The sequence below is a fragment of the Mirounga leonina genome, unplaced genomic scaffold, assembly GCF_011800145.1.
Source record: "Mirounga leonina isolate KUSES-001 unplaced genomic scaffold, KU_Mleo_1.0 Mir_171, whole genome shotgun sequence".
In the NCBI taxonomy this organism is placed as follows: domain Eukaryota; kingdom Metazoa; phylum Chordata; class Mammalia; order Carnivora; family Phocidae; genus Mirounga; species Mirounga leonina.
In genome coordinates, this window is record NW_023270436.1 from 7,135,765 (window position 1) to 7,159,665 (window position 23,901).

At 47.7% G+C, this 23,901-nt stretch overlaps 2 protein-coding genes across 4 annotated transcripts; one reads left to right on the forward strand and one right to left on the reverse strand.

Annotated features, from left to right (window-relative positions):
• Positions 1–3,255: 3,255 nt before the first annotated feature.
• Positions 3,256–20,020, forward strand: DIABLO (diablo IAP-binding mitochondrial protein). Of its 2 annotated transcripts, none has more exons than XM_035016940.1 (6): positions 3,256–3,358; positions 4,160–4,286; positions 8,552–8,683; positions 9,438–9,548; positions 9,706–9,802; positions 19,156–20,020. In XM_035016940.1, the coding sequence occupies exons 1-6, from the start codon at positions 3,258–3,260 to the stop codon at positions 19,350–19,352; spliced, it is 765 nt and encodes a 254-aa protein (XP_034872831.1). In that variant the 5' UTR covers positions 3,256–3,257; the 3' UTR covers positions 19,353–20,020. The 2 variants fall into 2 exon arrangements, with proteins under 2 accessions (XP_034872831.1, XP_034872832.1); XM_035016941.1 differs by lacking the exon at positions 19,156–20,020 and adding an exon at positions 18,752–18,874.
• B3GNT4 (UDP-GlcNAc:betaGal beta-1,3-N-acetylglucosaminyltransferase 4) lies at positions 19,740–23,849 on the reverse strand. Of its 2 annotated transcripts, none has more exons than XM_035016939.1 (3): positions 23,782–23,849; positions 20,326–21,407; positions 19,740–19,961 (listed from the first exon to the last, which is right to left on the reverse strand). In XM_035016939.1, exon 2 carries the CDS (start codon positions 21,397–21,399, stop codon positions 20,326–20,328), a length of 1,074 nt encoding a protein of 357 aa, XP_034872830.1. In that variant the 5' UTR covers positions 21,400–21,407; positions 23,782–23,849; the 3' UTR covers positions 19,740–19,961. The 2 variants fall into 2 exon arrangements, with proteins under 2 accessions (XP_034872830.1, XP_034872829.1); XM_035016938.1 differs by lacking the exon at positions 23,782–23,849 and adding an exon at positions 21,766–21,823.
• Positions 23,850–23,901: the final 52 nt, after the last annotated feature.

The following is a 23,901-nucleotide window of genomic DNA, read 5'->3' on the forward strand; positions in this document are numbered from 1 at the left end:
AAACAGCGCTGACAGACTTGTTCAACACAGGGTTGCCACAAACCTTTAATCTGTAAAAACCGCACTATCTGCAAAGTGCAGTAAGATGAGGTGTGTCTATAATGGTTAAAAGGAGGAATATTAAAAGTAGCACATTTAATTCTTAAAGAGCACTGGGAAGGGATTGGGCACTCTAGCTCTACCCTCACTAGAAATGGATTACAGTTAACCGTGACATGCTGGTCCTTCTCTTGTTCTCAGTTGTACGGTAAAGATTGGCCTGTCGGAAGTGTTTGTGTTCTGCAGAAATTCAGGAAGAAATACTTAAAAAAAAAAAAAAAAAACTACCAAATGAACTGAGTGTCTAAAGCAGCTAGGAAGAGGGACTGTGGTAAGGATGGCAAGGCGTAGAAATGCAGCATCATGTAGAGTGAATCATGGAGAGACTGAATTGTACTCTAAAGCCAGATGTGTTATACAGTCATAGGCTTACTGACCTGCTACAGAAAATAGAGAACGCCTTTTTGTCAAAGGCAAATAATGTAAACTTTCTCAGTTGCTCTTACTTCTAAATGAACACCTGTGAATTTTAAGCCACATAATGTTTCTTAGCTTCAGTTACTGTGTGGTAACTAGAGCCTGCAGAGGCTGGAATACCTAACTGCCCTGAGACATCCATTTGAAGGACGTGGGAGTGGAAGCCGACCGAACTGAGCCTCTCTTCTTCATCTGTTGCTCTGGGGTGGGGTGAGGGTATAAATCTTAGGCATACTTTCTTTCCTGTGACTAGGCAGGACATAGAAGCCCTTCAGATGACCAATTCTCTGGGGGAGCAATTACTACTCACTGGCTTCCTGAGCAGCTTGATAATGTTCTGCTCCTGTTTTCAGCAGGGCTGTGGCCGGGGCAGTGATTTGATAATAACAGACCCTGATTAAATTAAAGAGCCATTTGCTTCTGGATGATGATGTTGATAAAAAAGGGTTGATGTCCACACTCCCTGCTATTTTAAAGGTCAGGAAAAAAAAACACAAACAAACCAAAAAACCCAGTCTTTAATCACAAACTACAACAAAAAGCAAAATAATCAGAAACAGCATAAAGTTTGTGCTTTTTCTTCATTGTTACATCTGGGAAAGGGTCTGTTCTTTATTTGCTGAAATCCTAACTTGCTCTTTTTGCATCACGCTTGGAAGTTGAAATTGGAAATGGGCTCATTGGGAAGGTGACTGTACAGTGTATCTCTTAACTGCTAAACTCTGTCAGAATCAAGCACTCAGGAGCTCTTGGTTCTCTAAGCTCCTGTTTCTCACATACATACATGCATGCTCACACTTACATGTTTTTTAAGATAACAGCCCGTGCAGTAGTTGGACAGTCATAAGTGAAAGTCATTTGTACAATGGTTCTTCTGGTCTGAGACTCAGAGTAGGATGGGGCTCCTCAATGTGAGCTTGTTAGAAAAGGATTTGGACTGTATCCCACCCGCAGTGTTGAGAAAAGCAAGACAAGAAGGGGCATGAAAAATCCCCTAGTGTACCACTTGTTCAGCCCCTCTGAGTCAGGAGCTTTGCAGGCATCCTTAGAGCCTGTGGGCTGTGGTGGTAAAACAGGCAGGGTTGCCAGTGCCCTGCCTGGCCTGGGATGGGCTGTGCGCAGCTCCCTGATTGCTCAGGGACCACGTGGAGACTGTGATTGGTCTCTAGACCACACCTAGTTGGTGAGCGCAGCTGCTGCCTGAATATCGCACAGCTCTGCCTAGATCGCTGGAGTACGCACAAGCCTACCTTCAGACTCCAGACCAGGAGAGGAACCGGGGAGCTGCTGCAGCAGAGGAGTCGTGGAAACTTAGCTGAGTGAGTGAAATGGGGAGAGAAGGAAGCTAGTGGCTGGCCCTGAGGGAAGTTGCTGGACGGGACACCAATGGAGAGAAAGAGCTGGTTTGTGATTGTTGCCTTGAGATTCCGTCTGTGGTTGGAAGATAGCAGGACTGGAGCAGGTGCACAGGAGCCCAGTGCACCAGTGGGGAAAGAGAGAAGCCCAGAATCAAATTGATGCCCACCTCTTGGCACTCCTGCAATACTGGCTTCCCACAAGGGCAAGCGTGCTGGACCATAAGGCAAACATTTTCAAACTCTCCACGTTGTCAAGCCTTGGGGTCCAGGGAATTGCCCCAGAGGGGCTTCAGTGAGGGCCTGCTGTCTTCTCGCACCCGAATGGGTCTCTCCTCTTCCCTTCCCAGGCAGCACCGACAGCTGGGGCTGCAGCTTGAGTGATGGGAAAAGAAAGCCTTACTCCACCAGGCCATTAGCAGCACTCACAGCATTAAAAATGCAGGAGGTGGATGGGAGGAGAGAGGGCCAGGGAGGAAGACTAATGCAGCAGCTGAGGCTGGGAAGAGACAGGCTTCTCTCTCCTCAGAACCCAGATCCAGATTAGGAGCCAAAGAATGAGGGGAACTTTTGGTTTAAAAGACTTCTATGGTGGAAATGCAAAGAGGGCGTCCAGCTGGTTGTTAGGGAGAAAATCAGTACTTTGGGCTTCCTCAGCCTTAGGACAGCGTGTTCACTCTTTTGAGGGGCAGGACCTAGCCTAGCTTCCTGTGTCCACATTGCCTACAGCACTCCTGGCTCAGCAGCGCTGGCTTGGTGGCCAGTGTTGGGGGGGTGGGCTTCCGGGGGACCGTCCTCTTTGCGCGCTCAGGGACTCCCCAGTGCTCTGCCCCGCAGGTCCTCGGGCCTCCCGCGCACGACGATGCCGGCCGCGTCCACCATCCACGTGCTGCAGCTGCTGCGAGAGCTGCTGGCCTTCGTGCTCCTCAGCTACACCGTGCTCATCGGGGCGCTGCTGCTGGCCGGCTGGACCACCTACTTCCTGGTGCTGAAGTGACAGCGCCCGCAGCCCCGCCCCCCGCCGCGCCCGCCTCGTGCCCACCCCCAGCCGCCAGCCCCACGGCGCGCTGCTCCGCCCCCGCGCCGGACGCGCTCCACTCGCTGGCGGAAGAACTCTGCGCCTCGTGCCCGGCCACGCCCGGGTTGGAGTCCAGGCTCCCCTCACGACGGCCGGCTCCGCTCCGCCCGCTCCTCGCCCTCAGGCCCAGGGCCCGCCCCGCCCGCGCGGAAGCCCCGGCCGTTGGGCGTTCGCCGCAGCCGTTACTGCCGTTATCCTAAGCCCCGTCCCCTCCCTCCGTCGCGTCCAATCCCGACGGCTCCTTCGGCCTGGGGTGTGGTCATGGGGCCAGGCGCGCTCAAGAAGAGGCCGCGCCCCGTCCTCCGCGCATGAAGGGGCGTCACTTCCGGCGTGTGCGTCTGGCGTCCGGCCGGCGCAGGATGGCGGCTCTGAGGAGCTGGCTGTCGCGGAGCGTAGCCTCCTTCTTCAGGTACCGCTGCGGTCGGGTACGAGGGCAGCGCCGCAGGGGGGTTGGCGCCGCAAGCAGCGCGGTGGCCGGGACGGCAGGCGCTCGTTTCGCTCCTCGGCCGAGCGGGCCGCGGCGTCCCGCCCCTCAGGCCCGAGGACGTCCCGGCTCTGCCTCCCGCCTCCCGCGGCCGAAGCGGGGGTTCGTTTCTCACTGACGGCTTTTCCATTGTTCCGCTGGCTGAACGCCAGCCCTCCTCCCTCCCCAAGCTCGGGCTGGCTTCCCGGGGCGCCTCGGCCTGCCCGCGAGCTCCCGTTGGCCCATCGCCCTCCCTGGAAGGGGATGGGGGAGGGGCCCGGCGAGCGGCGGGTTTTGAGAGGAAGTTTTCCCTGCGGGCGGGAGAGGAGCTGGTCAGCCCCGCGCGGCCCTGCGGGCTGCGGGTTCCCGGTGTGGCCTCGTGGGGACCACGGGGACGCCTGGAAACCTCGGCCACAGGTCCGGAGCTAAATGCTGCGTGCAGCAGTGTTTATTTGGGCCGAAGGTTTTTAAAAAGCTTTTAAACCTCCACACCTGTTACCGATTAAACTTCGGAATCACTGGGCCCGCCCCCCTGCGCGGCCGAGGTTCCCGAGAGTTGGGTAGCAGTTGGCCCCTTGCAGCGAGTCCGAGGCTTTCCAGTCCGACACGCTCTCCCCCGAGCCCTGACCCAGCATCTTCGTGTAGGCTCCTGCTTGGCCGAGTGTGGGTTTCTGACCCCTGCAAACAAATTGAAGAGGCGTACAGATTGGTAGTGACCGCCTTCCTAAATGTGACTTGTGTTTCTAGGTACAGGCAGGGTGTTCCTGTCGTGGCGAACTTGAAGAAGCGCTGCTTCTCAGACTTGATAAGGCCGTGGCACAAAACTGTGGCAGTTGGATTTGGTGTGACCCTGTGTGCAGTTCCTATTGCACAGGTAAAAATACTGTAGTGTCAGTGGGTGTTTCTTAGTGTACAGTGCCCTCCTGAAGTCTCAGCTGGGCAGCGAACCATCAGCTCTTCTGTTACCCAGGGCTCCCCCCCACCCGCGCCATGGTTTACTTTCTCCTCCACCAGCAGCATCTTTTCATAGCTGAGCAAATATATTAATATTCCCATTTTTAATCGTCCCATTTGGTAGGAACAGTATGTCAAGGTGGTCAAATTGTATAAAGAGGGAGGAGAATAAGATGATATTACAGCCTATCAACAGAATAGTCTTTCATTCAACAAAAATTTATCGAGCAACTTTAATGTGCCATATGTTGGAAATGTAAGAACAAAAGAGAATTCCTGCTCTCATGAAACTTGCATTCTGGGGTGGGGGCGCCTGGGTGGCTCAGTCCGGTTAAGAGTCTGACTCTTATTTGTTTTATTTTTAAAGACTTTATTTATTTTAAAGAGCACGGGTGGGGTGTGGGGGGGTGAAGAGCAGAGGGAGAGGGACAAGAAGACTCTGCGCTAAGCACAGAGCCCTACCCCAGGCTGGATCCCACAACCCAGAGATCATGAACTGAGCTGAAACCAAGAGTCAGCAGCTCAACCTACTTGGCCACCCAGGTACGCCAAGCGTCTGACCGTTGATTTAGGCTCAGGTCATGATCTTAGGGTCGTGAGATCGGGCTGCATTGGCCCGGCGTGGGGCTCCACCCTGGGCATGGAGCCTGCTTAAGATTCTCCCTCTCCCTCTGCCCCTCCCCCCATCTCTCTCTCTCAAAAACAAAAAACAAAACCAAAAACAACAAACCCACATTCTAGGGAAAAGAAAGGGGAGAAAATAAATATAAAAGGCCACCTGATGAGTGCTATGCAGGAAGCAAATAGGGTAAGAATATAGGGGTACTGGGAGGGAGTTGTTTTATTTTAGATAGGAGAGTGTGGTCCAGGAGGGCTACTTTGATAAGGTGATGTTTAAGTTGTGATCAGTATGATCTGAAAGAATGAGCCATGGTAATATCTTGGAGAAGAGTTTGCCAGGCAGAAGGAACTCTTGAGTGCAAAGGCCTAGAAGCAGGTGTGTCTACCTGATATGTTTGATGAACAGCAAAAAGGTTAATGTGGCTGGAGTGGAATGAGAAAGAGAGCATAATGGACAAAACCAGAAAATTAGCTGAGGCTCAAACGGTTTTGTCCTTTTGAGCCACTGTAAGGCTTTGAATTTTATTCTGAAAAGGAAGCCACAGAGGATTTTAACACAAGGCTGTTACCATCTCACATAAGGTTTTAAAGGTTGCTGTGTGGAACTAGGAAGACCAATGGGAGATTGTTGCTCTAGTCCAGGCTTGGAGTAGGCGGGCAACAGTGTAGGTGGGGAGAAGTGGACCAAATGTGGTCAGCATGAGTTGCTGATGGATTGAATGTGGAGTATATTTCAGGGTTTTTAAAAAAGCCTAAGCGCCTGAAAGAATGGAGTTACCATTTATTGGAGTGGAGGGGAAGTAGGTTTTGGGAGGATGAAATCAAGAGTTAAGTTTTGGAAATGACAGTCTAAAATGTCCAGTAGACATCTAGGTGGAGTTGTCACATAGGTGATATGAAAGTGGTACCTTATTAAAAAGATCACTGGTTATATGCTTCCTGAGAAAGAGCTCAATAGGAAATTAGCAAACCCCATTTTGGCAGAATATTTCTGATACTTATATGTGTGTTTATCGCAACAAGATCAATTCCAGGGGCGCCTGGGTGGCTCGGTTGGTTAAGTGTCTGCCTTCAGCTCAGGTCGTAATCTCGGGGTCATGATCTCAGGGTCCTGGCATCAAGCCCCGCATCGGGCTACCTGCTCAGTGGGGAGCCTGCTTCTCCTTCTGCTCCTCCCCTCCCCACTCGTGTTCTCTCTCTCTTAAATGGAATTGATCTTTTTTTTTAATCACAAATCTTTTCAGCATCTTCTGTGGCTTTCTCATGAGCCTGTGTCTTTTTGGTCCTCACACCAAACCTCATCTCTGCTTGTTCATAGAATTGTTAACCCTAAAACCCTTACTTGAGCACCAGGCCATTTTCTGCCACAATTAGGATAGCCTTTCTTCTTTCCTTCAAAAGAAGTTTTTGGGTTTGTCCTTTCTCAGTTCATACACTTGTCTTAAGCCTCAGTTACCTCAGTTCTGGGCCACATGACAGGAGCCTCAGGTCATTATCCTGTAGGAATGGCTGTTCCACTTCTGTTCTTCAGAACCTGCAGCGGCCCTTCATTGTGTGTTGCAGAACTAAAACTCAGCCAACTCCCCCGTACTCCAGTCTCCTTGTTCTCGTACCTCCCTTGTGCTGTATCTGTTGGAACCAGGCCAGATCCCTGAATGTCCCCTGCATGCAACAGATGTATCTTTTCCTCATTATTTCTTCATCCCCAGGCTGCCTGACAGTTCTCATCCTAGCTATCTTCAGGCCCAAGTCCCACCTCTTTTTAAAGCCTTTCAGAGTTTCTGGCCAACAATGATCTCCCTCTTTCTGACCACTTGTGTTGTATTTTGATATTTGATGATTACACTCTCCTGAGTCAGCAGAGCATAATGGAAAGGGTACAAATGTTGACGAAGATGTGGTTTCAGGTCAAATATGTGACTTTTGGGGAGAGAATGTAACTATTCTGGGTTTCCATCTCCTCATCTGTAAAAAAGAAGTGATAATACCTGGGCTGTCATGAGGAACAAGTGAAAATGCACTGTAAAATGCATTATGGGTGGATCAGTCGGTTAAGTGTCCGACTCTTGGTTTTGGCTCAGGTTGTGATCTCAGGGTTGTGAGATCAAGCCCTGCGTTGAGATTAAAATAAAATGCATTATGAAGACATAAGTTAGAATATATCAAAATTAGCTTCCAATGAGCAGAAATAATACTCTTTTCAGTCTTTCTGTACCTTCAGTGCAAGGTATGTAATGAATACTTATTTGAATGGAAGATAAATATGGTAAGTAAAATTCTGGATTTGTTCATGTGTCAAAGATTTCTTCACTGCTACTTTCAGTAAGTGATTCTATGGGTTTATACTCTAGCAAAAACAAGACTGCATATGATTAGAGGAATTGGTTTCTTTGTTCTGATACAATAAATGCTCTGCTGAGGAAGGAAAAGGCAGAGTCAGGGATGACCTGAAAGTAGAGCATTCCTATAAAACCTTTCATAATTCAGCATAAAGTGAAGACTATCTTTCCAAAAGTTCATGTTATGCCACTTTGCTTTTTACAAAAGACATTTAGGACAGTAATGGCTTTTTTTTCTTTGTAAACTTAAAAATCCTTTCCGGACTTCTTTTTGTTATTGAAATAAGGTACTAGTACAGTCAGGTACCTTAAGAGCAAAGAGACTTAGTGCAGACTTTCAGAAAGCAGGGAATACTTGAATTTAGTTAAGGCGGCCACATTTCCTTAACTCTTGAGATAGTTACATTGGGTTTTTTTGTTTTTTTTTTTAACATAATAGCTGAGGTCAGAGTGAAGTGTCCCCAACCCCTACCCAAGACTGTACTGTTCATTCTGCTCAGAATTGCTCTCCCCCATCCACCCATTTACTTTCTTAGACTCAGCTTATCCCTCATCAACTCTGTGAAGCCTTTTTAAGCTATTTTCATTCAACATAGAAGTGATTGTTTTCTCATGCATGTCCCTACTTGTAGCTTGTGCAGACTTCTGGGGCGCCTGGGTGGCTCAGTCAGTTTAGTGTCTGCCTTCGGCTCAGGTCATGATCTCGGGGTCTAGGGATCAAGCCCTGCATCAGGCTCCATGCTAGCAGGGGGTCTGTCTCTCTGGTGCACGCTCTCTCTCTCCAAATAAATCTTTTTTAAAAAGACACTTATACAGACTTCTGCCACCATGGTACTTGATTGCATTAATTTTTCAAGTTCCCTTTTAGACCCAGCTCCTCCCCTTCCCCATCTGAAATCTTTGAGGACGGAGAATAGATCTTACATATCTTCATATCCCAAGTATCTAGTCTGTGGTAATGAATGAATCATAATTTCATCGAATTTGTTGGTTGTAATTACTAGACTTTTATTTCATATAAAGAAATGCTTGGCTCTTTGGAACATAGCATAAAAAATAAAAGTAGATAGAAAGCATACTCTGGAATTATTTCCATATATTGTCTTTAATAGCCAAAACAAAGCCTAAAAAGAAAACAAGCAGTTGTAGTGTGAGAAGTGTTTTTCACTTGTTTCTTCAGCTGCTTCAAGCTTTAGAAGTTGAGTGAAATGTTTATGTCTTTCAGAAATTGGAGCCTCATTCTCTTAGTAATGACGCATTAATGAGGAGGGCTGTGTCTTTGGTAACAGATAGCACCTCCACCTTTCTCTCTCAGACCACATATGCACTGATTGAAGCAATCACTGAATATACTAAGGTAAGTGTCTTCTTGTTAAGTCTTGACCTTCTAAACCAGGGGTTAGCAAGCTGTGGCTTGTAAACCAAATCTACTGTGATGCCTGTTTTTGTAGTTTTACTGGAGCGTAGCCAGGCTCATTTGTCTATATGTTGTCTAAGACTGCTTTTGTGAGTTGAATAGTTGTAACAGACTATAGGGCCCATAAAGTCTAAAATATTTATTCTCTGGAACTTTACAGAAGTTGGCTGAGCCCTTGACCTAAATCAGTGATTTTTAGACTTTCCCCAGGAACCCCTTCTAAAAGAAAAATCTTTAAATACAGCAGCCCAGTAAAAAAGACAAGAAAACCAAGCTGATTGAGTTCAGTTACGGGTAAAGGGGTCTAGAGTCTACCACTCACAGCACCAGGGGTTTCACTGTGGGGACAGTTTGAAAACCACTTATGAGGTAGTAGAGAGGTATCTGGATAATCCAAATCATTTATAGGTTTATTATACCTTCATTTTTCAGCAGCTTTTTCCCTCCGCCTTGAGTTTCCCCCTGCATTGTATTCTCTATGTCTGAATTGCTAATAAGCTTTTATAAACACAGAATTTGACAAGTGGAGATACTTATGTCCTGGAATAATGCCTCTACCTCCTACAATCGTGTAGTTTCGGTGAGGTGGAAGGACTGAATGGTTTGCTGTAACGGGACTCTATTTCCTTGGGGTATAAATCTCACAAATCCTAATATGTCTCACTTATTCTACTCATTTATTCTATATTTGTAGGCCGTTTATACTTTAATTTCTTTGTACCGACAATATACAAGTTTACTTGGGAAAATGAGTTCACAGGAGGAAGATGAAGTGTGGCAGGTGATCATAGGAGCCAGAGTTGAGGTAAGCAAGATGTTAATGGACGTTTCTGTATTAGTGCGCCTACCTCGTTGTGGTGTCTGCAGTAACTGTTCTCTGAATCTGGTTTGAATAAACCCGTGTTAATGTGCTTATTAACCTCTTCATGTTGTCTCAAGTGCTGTGTTTAATTAATTTACAGATGACTTCAAAACAGCAAGAATACTTGAAGTTGGAAACCACGTGGCTGACTGCACTTGGTCTTTCGGAGATGGCGGCAGAAGCTGCATACCAAACTGGTAGGTTCAAGTGGTCACTCCCTAGGTGCCATCTGAGTTTTCATCTGGCTGTAAAATGAGGGATTTAGATTAGTCTAAGGCCCGTGTGGCTCTAACTTTGTGAGAAAATGTTCCCATTTCCACTAGCTAGGCCATAGTCTAGAAAACGACACAGCTGTTGCCAATTAGAATAATTGCATCTAAGTCGTTTTTAAGCATTTTCTTTTTATAACCCCGTATTTATGATACTGGTCATACAGTGGCACAGTTGGAGGAGACTGAAGCCCACCAATCTGTATGAACCTTACTGTGTAGATGGAGAAACTGAGACCTGGAATCCTAGTCAGTGGCAAATCCAGGACAAATAATAGCTACCATTTATTGAGTACTGGTCTGTTTCAAGCTTTGCAGTAAGTATTTTAATTTAAGGAACTGTGAGGATTAGTATCCCCATGTTACAAATGAAGAAAATGGGGATCGAAGGGTTAAGAAATGCCCTGAGATGCTGGGTGCGGTAAGATTCAGCGCAATGCTAAAGCCTCTGTACCTTTGCATCCCAATATAGAAAATGTAGTTATTCATTCACCAGGATGTTTTCTGAACCTCTCAATCCACCCAGTGGGCTTGAGCTGAAGGTTTTTAACTATTTAAATATATTTTGAAGAAAACTCTATTCTTACCTGAATTGGTCTCAAACTGGGTAGCTCATAGAAATTTTTGTTTTCTGACTCTAAGGTAACAAACTAGGGGCTCTAGTACCAAATCTTAAAAAGGATATAATATATATTTTTAAAAGTAAAAAAAAAAAATTCTTAGTTAAAGGAATCTGAGATCCTAGAAGCACAAGTGGAATGAAGAGTGAAACATTAGAAATGTGAAAGCATTCGAGCAGTGCCCCAGCAGAGGGGGGAGCAGGGTTGCCAGGTGCAGTGAACGGGAAGGTTTGCTGAGGCAGTCCAGTGTGAACATTCCCAGGCAGCCTTAGATTGAGCTGGAGAAAAGGGAAAGTGTAAGCATTATCTGGGAAAAAAGACATTTTTACAAAACTGATTAAAAGGTCTCAATATGAAATATAGAAAGAAAAATAAACTACACTTCCTTTGTAGGTAAATCTCCTTATAATCAGATGTGGCTTCTGATCAACAGCCCTAGATGCAAGGGGACAAATCAATAACCTACAATTCTATATCCAGCCAAATATCATTTCAGACATAAAAATACTTGGTTTACCAACTAGGTATGCTTTCTGAAGAAACTACTTTGTGAAGAAAGAAATTAGTTTAGAAAGGAACAACTGAGATATAAGAATGAACAAAATTCAGTAAAACTTAAATTTTTAAATCCATTTGGGGAAGAAGTGCAAGCATGCCAATAGTTGTTTTGAGAAGAGCTAGACATCAGCTCAACATTAGACCTTGCTAAACAGAACTTGAATTTAAGACAGGGAAGTTTAAAAAAAAATTTTTTTTAAGATTTTATTTATTTCAGAGAGAGCAAGAGCAGGAACACAAGCAGGGGGAGTGGGAGAGGGAGAAGCAGGCTTTCCACAGAGCAGGGAGCCAGATGCAGGGCTCGATCCCAGGACCCTGGGATCATGACCTGAACCGAAGGCAGACCCCAACGACTGAGCCACCCAGGCGCCCCAACAGGGAAGTCTTAAATAGAGGAACAAGTTCCAACATGAGTCATCACAATAACTATGAATATGTTCAAAAAAACTAATCACAGCTAGGGGCACCTTGGTGGCTCAGTTGGTTAAGCATCTGCCTTCAGCTCAGGTCCTGATCCCAGCATCCTGGGATCAAGCCCCACATCGGGCTTCCTGCTCAGTGGAGAGCCTACTTCTTCTCCTGCTGCTCCCCCTCCACTTGTGCTCTCTTTCTCTGGCAAATAAAATCTTAAAAAAAAGTTATAAAAAGCTAAACCAAACCATTATTAAAAGAAAGCTACTCCAAAAAGCTGGCAGAACAATGTCAGAATAAGGATTCAAGACTAAAAGAACATTAAGACAATTGAGAAGATATTCAAAGTAATGGTCATAAAGATATTGGACTTGAGAAAAAAGTGGATGAACTCAATTTCAACAAAGAGAAAATACAAAAAAAAAGGTGCCTGTGTGGCACAGTTGGTTAAGCGTCCCACTCTTGGTTTCAGCTCAGGTGGTGATCTCAGGGTCGTGCAATCGAGCCCCACACTCAGCAGAGTCTGCTTGAGATTCTCTCCCCCTCCTGCTCTTGCTTTCTCTAAAACAAAAAACCCCACCAGAGGTGAAGAATTCAAGTGAAATAAAAAATAATACACTAGAAGGAATCAACAGCAGATTAGAAGATGTAGAAGAATGGGTCAGCAACCTGGAAGACAGCATGATGGAAAACAAGCTGAAAGGCAAAAATAAAAAATGAAAACAGGTTAAGGATACTCGGTGATATCAAGTATAATAACATTTGCATTATAGGGATCCCAGAAGAAAAGAGCTAGAAGGGGGCAGAAAACTTTCCTAATCTGGGAAAGGAAACAGACATCCAGGTCCAGGAAGCACAGATAGCTCTTAACAGGATGAACCTAGGAGATCCACACCAAGACACAATATTACAAAAAGTAATGATAAACCGAATTTTAGAAACAGCAAAACAGTTAAATGCAAGGGATTCCCCGTAAGGGGTATTTGATAGCTGGTTTTTCAGCACAAACTTTGTAGGCCAAAAGGAAGTGGCATAATACATTCAAAGTGCTAAAAGGAAAAAACCTACAACCAAGAATACCCAGCAAGGTTATCATTCAAAATATAAGGAGAGGTAGTTTCCCAAACAAAAGTTAAAGGAGTTCATCACCACTCAGGAAATATTAAAATTCTGAAAGGAAAAAATTTCACAAGTAAAAGCAAATATATTTGGTAAAAATATTATTCACTTAGAAAGCCAGTATGGTGGTTAAACCACAAAAGTAGTAAAAATCTATTATATCTACAAAAATTAGTCAAGGGATACACAAAAAGATGTAAAATATGACATCATGTAGTGCTTTTAGAATGTGTTCAAACTTAAGCAACGAACTTAATATAGACTACTATGCACATGTTATATATGAACCCAGTAGTAACCACAGATCAAAAATCTATAATAGATACACAAGAAATAAACATTAAAGAAAGCCATCAAACTTGGAAGGGAAAAGAACAAAAGATGAAAGGAACAGAGAAGAACTATAGAAACAGAAAACAATTAGCAAAATGGCAGTAAGTACATACTTATCAGTAATTTCTTTAAATGTAAATGGACTAAGTGTTCCAATCAAAAGACAGGGTGACTGAATGGATAAGAAAAACAAGACCCATCTATAAGCTGCCTGCAGGAGACTCACTTCAGACTTAAAGACACATATAGACTGAAAGTGAAGGGATGGGAAAAAAAAATACCATGCAAATACAAGCGAGACCGGTGTGGGCGGTGGGGGGGGAGCGGGGAGGGGACCAGGGTAGTGATACTTCTATCAGACAAATAGACTAAGACTGTGTGGGGCACCTGGGTGGCTCAGTCAGTTGAGCATCTGCCTCTTGATTTTGGCTAATGATCTCAGGGTCATGAGATCAAGCCCCGTATAGGCTCCACACTAGGCATGGAGCCTGCTTAAGATTTTCTCAGGGTGCTTGGATGGCACAGTCAGTTGAGCATCCTACTGACCCTTGGTTTCAGCTCAGGTCATGATCTCAGGGTCATGAGATCGAACCCAGCGTCAGGCTCCACACTCTACTCGGAGTCTGCTTAAGATTCTCACTGCCTCTCCACCCCCCCCCAAGCACACTCTAAAATAAATCTTAAAAAAAAAATTCTCTTTCCCTCTCCCCCTCCCTTCCCGTGTGTTTGTTCTCTCCCTAACCAAAAGGAAAAAAAGGAATCAATCCAAGACAATAACAATTGTAAATATGCACCCAACATAGGAGCACCTATATATAGCAAATATTAACAGACATAAAGGGAGAAGTTGACAGTAATCCAATGATAGTAAAGGACTTCACCCCACTTACATCAAAGGATGGATGATCCAGACAGAAAACAAGGAAACAATGGCTTTGAACAGCACATTAGACCAGATAGACCTTTCACACAGAACATTCCAGCCCAAAACAGCAGAATACACATTCTTTTCAAATGCACATGGAACATTCTTCAGGATAGATATGTTAAGCCATAAACCAAGTCTAAGTTTAAAATTGAAATCCTATTAAGTATCTTTTCCTACCACAATGAATTGAGACAAGAAATCAATTTCAAGAAAAAAACCTGGGAAAAAAAAGACACATGGAGGCTAAACAACATGCTACTAAACAAGTGGGTCAACCAAGAAATCAAAGAGGAAATCAAAAAATAAATGGAGAAAAATGAAAACACAATGGACTGAAATCTGTGGGACACAGCAAAAGCATTTCTGAGTTTACAATAATACAGGCCTACCTCAAGAAACAAGAAAAACTTCAAAAAACCTAACCTTACACCTAAAGGAGCTAGAAAAAGAACAAATCCCAAAGCTAGTAGAAGGAACAAAATGATAAAGATTGGAGGAGAAATAGGAAAGTTTTAAAGAAAAAGATCAGTGAAGCCAGGGGCACCTGGCTGGCTCAGTCGGTGGAGCATGTGACTCTTGATCTTGGGGTTGTGAGTTCAAGCCCCAGATTGGGTGTAGAGATTTTTCAAAAAAATCTTAAAAAAAAAAAAGAAAATGAGGCCAAGAATTGGTTCTTTCAAAAGATAGACGAAATTGATAAACCTTAGCCAGACTCATTCAAAAAAAAACAAAACTCAAAATTGGAAATGGAATAGAAGTAACCAACACCACAGAGATACAAAGGTTTAAAAGAATATGAAAAATTATATGCCAACAAACTGGACAATCTAGAAGAAATAATAAATTCCTAGAAACAGAAAATCTTCCAAAAGTGAATTAGGAAGAAATAGAAAATTTGAACAGAAAAATTATTAGTAATGAGATGGAATTAAAAAAAAAAAAAAAACCAACAAACAAAAGTCCAGGGCCAGATGGCTTCACCAAATTGAATTCCACCAAACATTTAAAAAGATACCTATTCTCAAACTACTCTGAAAAATAGAAGACAAAAGAAAATTCCCAAATTCATCCTACAAGGCTAGCATTACCCTGGCACCAAAACCAAAGACACTACAAAAAGAAAACCAGGGGTGCCTGGGTGGTGCAGTTTGTTAAGCTTCCTACTCCTGGTTTCAGTTCTGGTCCTGATGTCAGGGTCACGAGATCAAGCCCCTGCGCCAGGCTCGGCACTCAGCAGGGAGTCTGCTTGGGATTCTTTCTCCCTTTTCCTCTGCCCCTCCCCCCCCCCAAGCAGCACACACGTTCACTGTGTCTCAAATATTTAAAAGAAAACCAGAAGCCAGTATGTCTGATGAACATAGATGCAAAAATCCCCAATAAGGTATTAGCAAACTGGGGCGCCTGGGTGGCTCAGTCGGTTAAGCATCTGCCTTCGGCTCAGGTCATGATCCCGGGGTCCTAGGATCAAGCCCTGAGTCCAGCTTCCTGCTCAGCAGAGAGCCTGCTTCTCCCTCTCCCTCGGCCTGCTGCTTTTTGTGCTTGTGCTCACGCAGGCGCACTCTGGCATATAAAATCTTTTTAAAAAATATTAGCAAACTGAAATCAATAATACATTAAAAAGATCATTCACCGGGCGCCTGGGTGGCTCAGTTGGTTAAGCGACTGCCTTTGGCTCAGGTCATGATCCTGGAGTCCCAGGATCGAGTCCCGCATCGGGCTCCCTGCTCAGCGGGGAGTCTGCTTCTCCCTCTGACCCTCCCCCCTCTCATGCTCTCTCCACCTCATTCTCTCAAATAAATAAATAAATAAAATCTTTAACAACAGCAAAAAAAGATCATTCACCAAGAACAAATGAGATTTAGTCTAGGGATGAAAGGGTGGTTCAATATTTGCAAATCAGTGTTGATACCTTACAGTAAGAGGAAGGATAAAAACCATAGGATCAATGGATGCAAAAAAAAAAAAAAAGCATTTGACAAAATACAACATCCATTTGTGTTAAAAACTCTCAACAGTGTGTTTAGAGGGAACATCCCCCAACATAATAAAGGCCATATATGAAAAACCCACAGCTAACATACTCAATGGTTTACAAAAAAAAAAAAAAAAAGATTAACAAGGGGCACGTGGGTGGCTTGGTTGAGCATCTGACTCTTGATTTCAGCTTGAGTCATGGTCTAGGGGTTGTGGAATCGAGCCCTGTGTTGGGCTCCTTGCTGGGCACAGTCTGCTTTGGTATTTTCTCTCTCCTTTTCCCTCTGCCCCTACCCCTGCTTGTGTGCACGTGCACGCACGCTCAAATAAATAAAATCTTAATAAAACAACCCATTTACAATTGCACCCAAAGCAATAAAACACCTGGGAATAAATTTGTCCAAGGAGGTGAAAGACACATACTGTGAAAACTAGTAGGACATTGATGAAAGAAATTGAAGACAACAGAGATATAAAGACGTATCATGCTCTCATGCATTGGAAGAATTAATATTGTTTAAATATCCATACTCTCCCAAACAAGCTACAGATTCAGTGCAACCCTATCAAAATACCAATAGTATTTTTCACAGAACTAGAATTATCCTAAAATTTGTATGGAACCATAAAAGACTTTGAATAGCCAAAGTAATCTTGAGAAAGTAGAACAAAGCTGGAGGTATCAAAATCCCAGATTTCAAAATATACAACAAATCTATAGTAATCAAAATGATGTGGTACTGGCACAAAGAGAGACATAAATGGAATAGGATAGAGAGCCCAGAAATGAACCCACACCTATGTGGTCAATTGATCTACAACAAAGGAGGCAAGACTATACAATGGGGAAAAGACAGTCTCTTCAACAAATGGTGTTGGGAAAACCGGACAGCTACGTTCAAAAGAATGAAACTGGACCACTTACTTACACCATACACAAGAAATAAACGGATTAAAGACCTCTAAGTGTGAGACCAGAAACCATAAAACTCCTAAAAGAAAGCATAGGCAATCATCTCACCCTTAACAACCTATATGTATGGATATGTCTCCTCAGACAAGGGAAACAAAAGCAAAAATAATTGGGACTACACCAAAATAAAAAGCTTTAGCATAGCAAAAGAAACTATCAGCAAAACAAAAAGCAAGCTAACGAATGGGAGAAGATACCTGTAAATTATATATCTGATAAGGGGTTAATATCCAAAATACATATAGAACTTACACAACACCAAAAAACAATCCAGTTAAACAGGCAGAGGATCTGAATAGACATTTTTCCAAAGAAGACATACGGATGGCCAATGGACACATGAAAAGATGCTCAACATCAGTAATCACCAGGGAAATGCAAATCAAAATCACGAGATCACACCTCACACCTGTCAGAATGGCTACTATCAAAAAGACAAGAAGTAACAAGTATTGGCCAAGATGTGGAGTAAAGGGAATCCTTGTGCACTATTAGTAGGAATGTAAATTGGTGCAGCCACTGTGGAAAACAGTATGGAGGTTCCTCAAAAAATTAAAAATAGAAATACTATATGATCCAGTAATTCCACTACTGGCTATTTACCCAACGAAAACAAAAACAAATTCAAAAAGATATATGTACCCCTGTGTTTACTGCAGCATTATTTACAATAGCCAAGATACGGAAGCAACCCAGTGTCCATCGGTAGATGAGTGGTAAAGAAATTATGAACGATGTATGTATGTGAAATAAAAGGTGTAAGAAGATTTAAAGAAATAGGGGCACCTGGGTGGCTCAGTCAGTTAAGCGTCCGACTCTTGATTTCTGCTCAGGCCATGATGTCAGGGTTGTGAGATGGAGCCCCCACGTTGGGCTCTGTGCTCAGTGGGGAGTCTGGTTGGGATTCTCTTCTCTCCCTCTGCCCCTACCCCCACTCATGCGCTTGCCTCACACTCTCTAAAATAAATAAAAATCTTTAAAAAATAATTAAAAAGGCAAAATCTGTTTCCTTAAAAATTTGGCAAGTATGACTTTTTAGAGGGCAAAAATAACATCAGAAAGGGCTATTAGAGATACGGAGGGCTTTTCATTATATAAATATTACAGTCTTTATGGAAATTGTCTCCAAAAGTAAAGAATCCAAATAAAACCAATAACCATAAAAGTTGAAATAGTATTCAAAGATTTTGTGCCCCCAAAATGGACACTAAGCCCAGCTGTTTCGTGGAGAGTCTTAGCAAATCTTCAAGAAACATAATTCCTGTTACAGAAAGCATACCAGTGCATAGAACGTGATGGCAAGCCTTCCGACTGTTGTCACTGTATAAAGTCAGCACGGGCCCTGACCGCAAACTGCACTAGGCCAGCACTGGAACAAAACTATGGTTAGCATCACTTACATGGATGTAAGTCAAATATAGCCATTCACCCTCAAAATACAAGATACTTCAATACTGAAAAAAAAACTATCAACATAACTCACTACTTGAGATCATCTGCAGTAGAGGAGGAAAGCTACGTAATATAATGGCCATCTAATGTCACTATGTGCCCCGAAGCCATCAGTAAAATGTAGTGCCCATTTATGATGTAAATCTAAGTACAGTTATGAATAGAATTTTCCTAACATGATAAAGGTTAAGTAATTCTACTTAACCATGAACTATGAGAGGCATTCCCATCAAGGTCAGCAATAAGAGGGGTGCTTACAATTCTCCACTAATTTTTAGCATTGTACTGAAGATTCTTAATAATACAGTAAGGTTGGAAAGAACCACCCAGATCTTCTATAGATGAATTGATAAATATGTGTATCTATGAGGACATACTAGTAGCAGGTAAACAAAATGATAGAGCCCAAAAACATTTTTAAAGAAAAAAATTGTAAAATATGTTCAATAAGTAGTATAAATTTACATAAAGACACAAAAGGTAACAATTTTTCTCTATGCATTCCATAGGTACAAAAGAGGAGAAAGATGCCCTTTCAACTTCCAGCAGAGGTTATCTCTGAAGATTGGGTTGGGTGATGAAAGAGAGCTTTGACAATTCCATTGAGCTATTAATTTGTCAAAAAGAAATGTGTTAGTTGTGTAGTTAAATTCATAAGGTGTCTATACGAAGAGGTGTGTAGCTATAAAGAGGATTGTGGGAGTTATAATTCTTAATGATAGCTGCCGATAGCTGGGGAAAAATGCCGACCTCAGTGTGGAGGTAGGAAGTTCTCTGCTGTGCAGAGAGGGCAGGGACAGACTAAGACGGAGGGGCTCAGATGCCAGCCACAGGGCCCCAGGCTTTCCTCGACAACCCCCCCCCCGCCCCGCCCCATGTGACCTTTCAGCCTCATTGTCCCATCTTTTGGCAGGAGCAGATCAGGCCTCGATAACTGCCAGGAATCATATTCAGTTGGTGAAGTCGCAGGTACAGGAAATGCGTCAGCTGTCCCAGAAAGCAGAGACCAAGTTGGCAGAAGCACAGACGGAGGAGCTCCGTCAGAAAACACAGGAGGAAGGGGACGAGAGGGCCGGGCCGGAGCAGGAGGCCTACCTGCGTGAGGACTGAGTGCCTGGCTGCTGCCCATGTCTGCCGGCTCCGCCTGGGGAAATCCCTGCACGGAGAGGACACAGCAGGTCCTGCCCTGGCCCATTAGGCCGGAGTGAGCTGGGAGCGCCTGGCCCCGTCCCCCCCCCCCCCGACCCCTGTGGACCTGGTTCTTAGCCCTGGGGCACTGCACCCTGTTTAACATTTGACCCCAGTCTGCACAGCTTCCCATGCACCCATCTTTTTCCCTCTCACCCAGGGCATCTCAGCAGCCTGGCCAGAGAGAGGGGTCCTTTTTTGTCATGCCCACAGACAAGTTCAGTAGCTGTTTAACTTCCATTTCCAGTCTTACATTTTCAAATATGATTTAGTCTTTGCTCCCCCCATAGGAATGTGCATTTTTGCGGGGGGGGGTGGGGGGGGAGGAGCTTGGTTATAAGATTTCTTTTTAAGTGTTTCTAATGCCTTCTGTGATCTGGCCCCATTGCCTGTAAGGACAGCTGAAGCCCAGGAGCCAAAAGTCCAGTATTCTTAAGGAACTGAAAGCAGAGCGTTTACCTGGTGCTCAACAGGACATGTTCCAACACATGCTTCTTGTTTCCTTCTTTCCTTCGAGTTTCTCTATTGTATCTGAAGGAGAATAATTTTTTTTTGTTTTACATTTCAAAAAGAACATGTTTGTGTGTATATTCTGGGGCCCTGTGCAGCCTCTTTCCTTCACCTCCCAGACTGGCAGAGCCCCAAGGGGCTCCAGGAATTCCCTTCCCCGCCCCCAGCACCTGAGTTCTGGCAGCAGTCGCTAAGCCAGACGTGGCTCCCATTCAACACATGCTGGGACAGGTGAAGCCAAGTTTCAGTGTTTTTAATCAGAGTTAGCAAGGTTGGGGTGGGGGTTACAAAAATGAAGTCAGCATTTCCTATAGACCATCAGGGCCAAGTGTCAAGGTTCTCAATTTGTCGTCATGACAGGAAAATCAACACTGGGTCTACTCACTCAACCCGCCCCTCGGAGTCGAGGCAAGGGGGCTGCTGCACACTGGAGCCCCTCATCGGTCACCAGCGCCCACATGGTCCACATCTCCGGGGGGCTGAGGCGGTGCACCAGTAGGAGCCCCCGGTACAGGCAGGGGTCTAGGGGGTCCAGGGGCCGCCGTATTCCAAATGTCTTAAAGCCAGCGTGGTGCATGGGGCTCACCCCCAGCTTCCTCAGGCACATGCCCACAAAGACATCATCGATGGGGAAGAGTTCAGCCTCTTCCACGGCTGCTTGGAGGCGCTGCACGGTGGCTCTGGACATGACATATCCCCCACCCCCGGCATAGGGCGGGTAGTGGCGGGCCCCGTACATGGACGGGGGGATGAAGTACTTGACCTTGGTGTTCCTGTTGGGCAGGGCCTGGCGGATCACGTCTCCCACCAGGAGGTCCCGGGCTGGGTCCCAGCCCTCCAGGAACTCCAGCACGTTGGGGACGTGGACGAAGACATCATCATCTCCCTTTAGCACGAAGTGGGCCTGGGGACAGGCAACCGCCACCCAGCGCTGCAAGTGCAGCTCCTTGAGGGTCAGGTTGAAGAAGTCCTCCGCAAAGTCCCACTGCAGGATGTCATCAAACTCGCGACTCTCGTAGGCCAGCAGCTGGGCGGGGGGCGCGGGTCCCGCCACCCCCAGGAGGAACACCAGCTTCAGCCGCCGGCCCCTGGCCCAGCCCCCCTCCCGGCCCCACGTGCTGCGGATAGCCGCGCGCCGCTCCACGTGGCCAGGCTGCGACTTGATGGCCAGGAGCAGGAAGGTGTCCTCGGCACAGCCTGAAGGCTCCAGCAAGACGGAGAAGTTGCGGCAGTGGCGATAGGTCAGGAAGAGGCGGTGACGGCCCGGCAAGGACAGGGAGGCGTTAGCCACCGTGCGGTTGGGGGCACACGGGCTGCGGCGGGGCCCCGGGGGAGACCAGAAGGGCTGGCGGGCCGCGGGGCCCCCGGCCGGCGTGGCCTCCTTCTTCAGGAAGAGCAGGCCACCGAGCAGCAACACAGCCAGGCCGTACGGGACCAGGCAGCCCAGGCCGCGGGACATGGCGGGGCCTGCAGGGGGAGAGCAGAATGAGCAGGCCCCGGCCGGCCCGCCGCCCAGCCGCGAAGTTCCTGCGGGCCGGCCTTTCATTCGCTCTCGGCGCGTCGGCTGGCTCTTTCCAGAGTCCCGCTCCCCGGGCACAGGCCGAGCACGTCTACGCCAGCCCCTGCCTTCCGCGGCCCCCGGAAGGCTCTCGAGAGCTGGCTCCCCCAAAGGACCTGCAGGGCTTTGAACCCGAGGCACCATGGGGCGCCTGGCTGGTCCAGTCGGAAGAGCACGGGACTCTTGATCTTGGGGGGGTGAGTTCGGGCCCCACACTGGGAGTCAAGATGACTTAAATTAACTTAAAAAAATAACAAAACCAAAAACCTGAGGCACCACAAGCACTTTCAGCATTTCCCAGGAAACTCCAGTATCTTCTGGTGAAAATGGCACAGAGCTGGTTGTTTCCAGTGAAATTCATTCTAAGCACAAAATCGGACATTGAGGGCCCTTGAGTCTAAAATCAAACCATCCCCCCCCCCCCAAAAAAAAGTGTGCACTCTAATCTGGTGGTGGCAGGCCCTGTGTTAGGCCTCCCCGCAGGACAGCCCCGGGCACTGCCCTTAGAGAGTCTGCTCCTCCTGAGAAAGGCAATCACAGAACCCGTCCTTCACGTCTGCCTCAAGTTTCTTCCCGCATCTTGGAAGGTTTCTTGGAGTCACTTAAAAGGGGGGTTATAAGAACAAACCCGTTGCACAGAAGAGCAGGAAAGCAAGCAGGAAAGCCGAGACCTGTGCCCGGGCTGCCTGCCCTGCAGCCGCCGTGGCCCACCCCTACCCCCCCCCCCCACGGCCCTGGTTCTCTCTCAGCAAGCCCCCCAGCAGGACCGAGAGAAGGCCCAGAAACGGAGGCCGGGAGAGGACCTGCCCAAGATCAAGGGCAGCAAAGCCAGGCCTCGAGCCCCTCCCCTTCACCTCCGCTGCATGTGGTCCTTGTCCAACAGGCCTTCACTTCCACCCAGTCCACCCGCTGTCGCCCCATCCCCGTCCCACACCGCTCCCGGCCGCCGGGGTTGCGGAGGCCGCCACGACCGGCAGGGCCGCGGAGGAGAGAGACCAAACAAAACCAATCCCGACTTGAGACGGTGCTGAGAAGAAATGGAAGCAGCGTGAGGGAATGCAGTGCCTGGGGAAGAGGATTCCAGCCTGTGGGAGTCCAGAAAGCGCTCCTTGATAAAGGACATCTGAGCAGGGGCTGAACGGAGGGGCCAAACCGCAAACACCTGGGGGGGTGGGGGGGAGGGTGCCAGGCAGCGTCACGGAGCTCCCGGAGTCGGAGCAGGTGCGACGGCTCTGCGGCCAGGAGCGTGCTGCGGCCGGGGGAGGGGGAGGAGGGGCAGGGGGAGGGGCAGGGGCAGGGGCAGGGGCAGGGGCAGGGGCAGGGGCAGGGGCAGGAGGCCGACACAGAAGGCCCCGGTGAGGGGCGCGCGGCGGCTTGGGTCTCCTGTAAGCTCGGAACAGACCCGCTGGAGGACCCAGCGGAGGCGGTGACAGAAATTACACCGCTTGAGAGGTTCCTCCTGCGGCGGCTTGGGTGATGGGTCACGAAGGGAAAGCGAAGCAGGAGACCAGCTAGGAAACGGCTGCATTAGTCAAGCCCGCCCGCAGCTGGGACGGGGGACGGGCGCCGGGGCTGCCGCGCGGGCGAGCGCGAGGGCTTCCAGCTGCGGGCGGGGAGCCTGGGCCCGCGGCGCTCCCGCTGCGCACACCGCCCCCCACGTGTGACCCAGGCCAGTTCCCCCCACCCCCCCCGAAAGACTGCGGAGCCAGGCTCCCCACGGCTCACACTACTGTGAATCCGAATTCAGTACCTGCCCCGTGTAGGTCTCCATACGGTGAGCCCCCAGGAGCCCGGTTCTTAACCCCGCGTGGGCTTCCGCGAGGGCACGACCCCCTGCAAGTGTGCTGCCGAGTCCCAAGGGTCTGCAATTGTTTCTGGGCGGGGCGGGGGGGGGGGGGACAGCCGTCTCGGGTCCTGGGGGCTCGGCGACCCAACACGCTACGATAAGGGAAAGTGCCAAGGGCTAGTTCATTCCACGCGACGGCCTCTAACTGGCTGTTGTGGGGGCCGAAGGCCGGCGGGGTCGTCGGAGCAAGGCGCAGGGGCCCCGCGGCGGACACCCCTCCCGGCCCACGAGGCCCGGTTCCGGCCGTTCGGGCCCCGGCGGGCGAGCAGAAGCCGAGGGGCAGCAGGAGGCCGCCTGGCCCCGACGGCCCACTGGGGGAGACGACCCCGCGTCCTCGCGGATGCGCGGGCCCCTCCGGCCCAGGGAGACGCGCCTGACCCCGCCGCGGCGGCCCCAGGCGCTCCCGGGCCCGCTCAACCCGCCCCCAGCGGACCTACCTGAGCCGGGACGCGGGCCAGGGACGGGCGAGGAGCTCGCGCAGCCGAGCCGGGACCCGGGCTCTAGCCTCGCTCCGCCCGCTCGGCTGGGGCGGGGCTCCGGGGCGCCGCGGGACCCCT

Excerpts from the sequence above, each read along its gene's own strand:
- DIABLO (XM_035016940.1), top strand. The coding sequence starts at position 3,258 with ATGAAGGGGCGTCACTTCCGGCGTGTGCGTCTGGCGTCCGGCCGGCGC. Across the intron at positions 8,684-9,437 it reads CAATCACTGAATATACTAAG|GCCGTTTATACTTTAATTTC; the intron begins GTAAGTGTCTTC and ends CTATATTTGTAG. Across the intron at positions 9,803-19,155 it reads AGAAGCTGCATACCAAACTG|GAGCAGATCAGGCCTCGATA; the intron begins GTAGGTTCAAGT and ends ATCTTTTGGCAG.
- B3GNT4 (XM_035016939.1), bottom strand. The coding sequence starts at position 21,399 with ATGTCCCGCGGCCTGGGCTGCCTGGTCCCGTACGGCCTGGCTGTGTTG.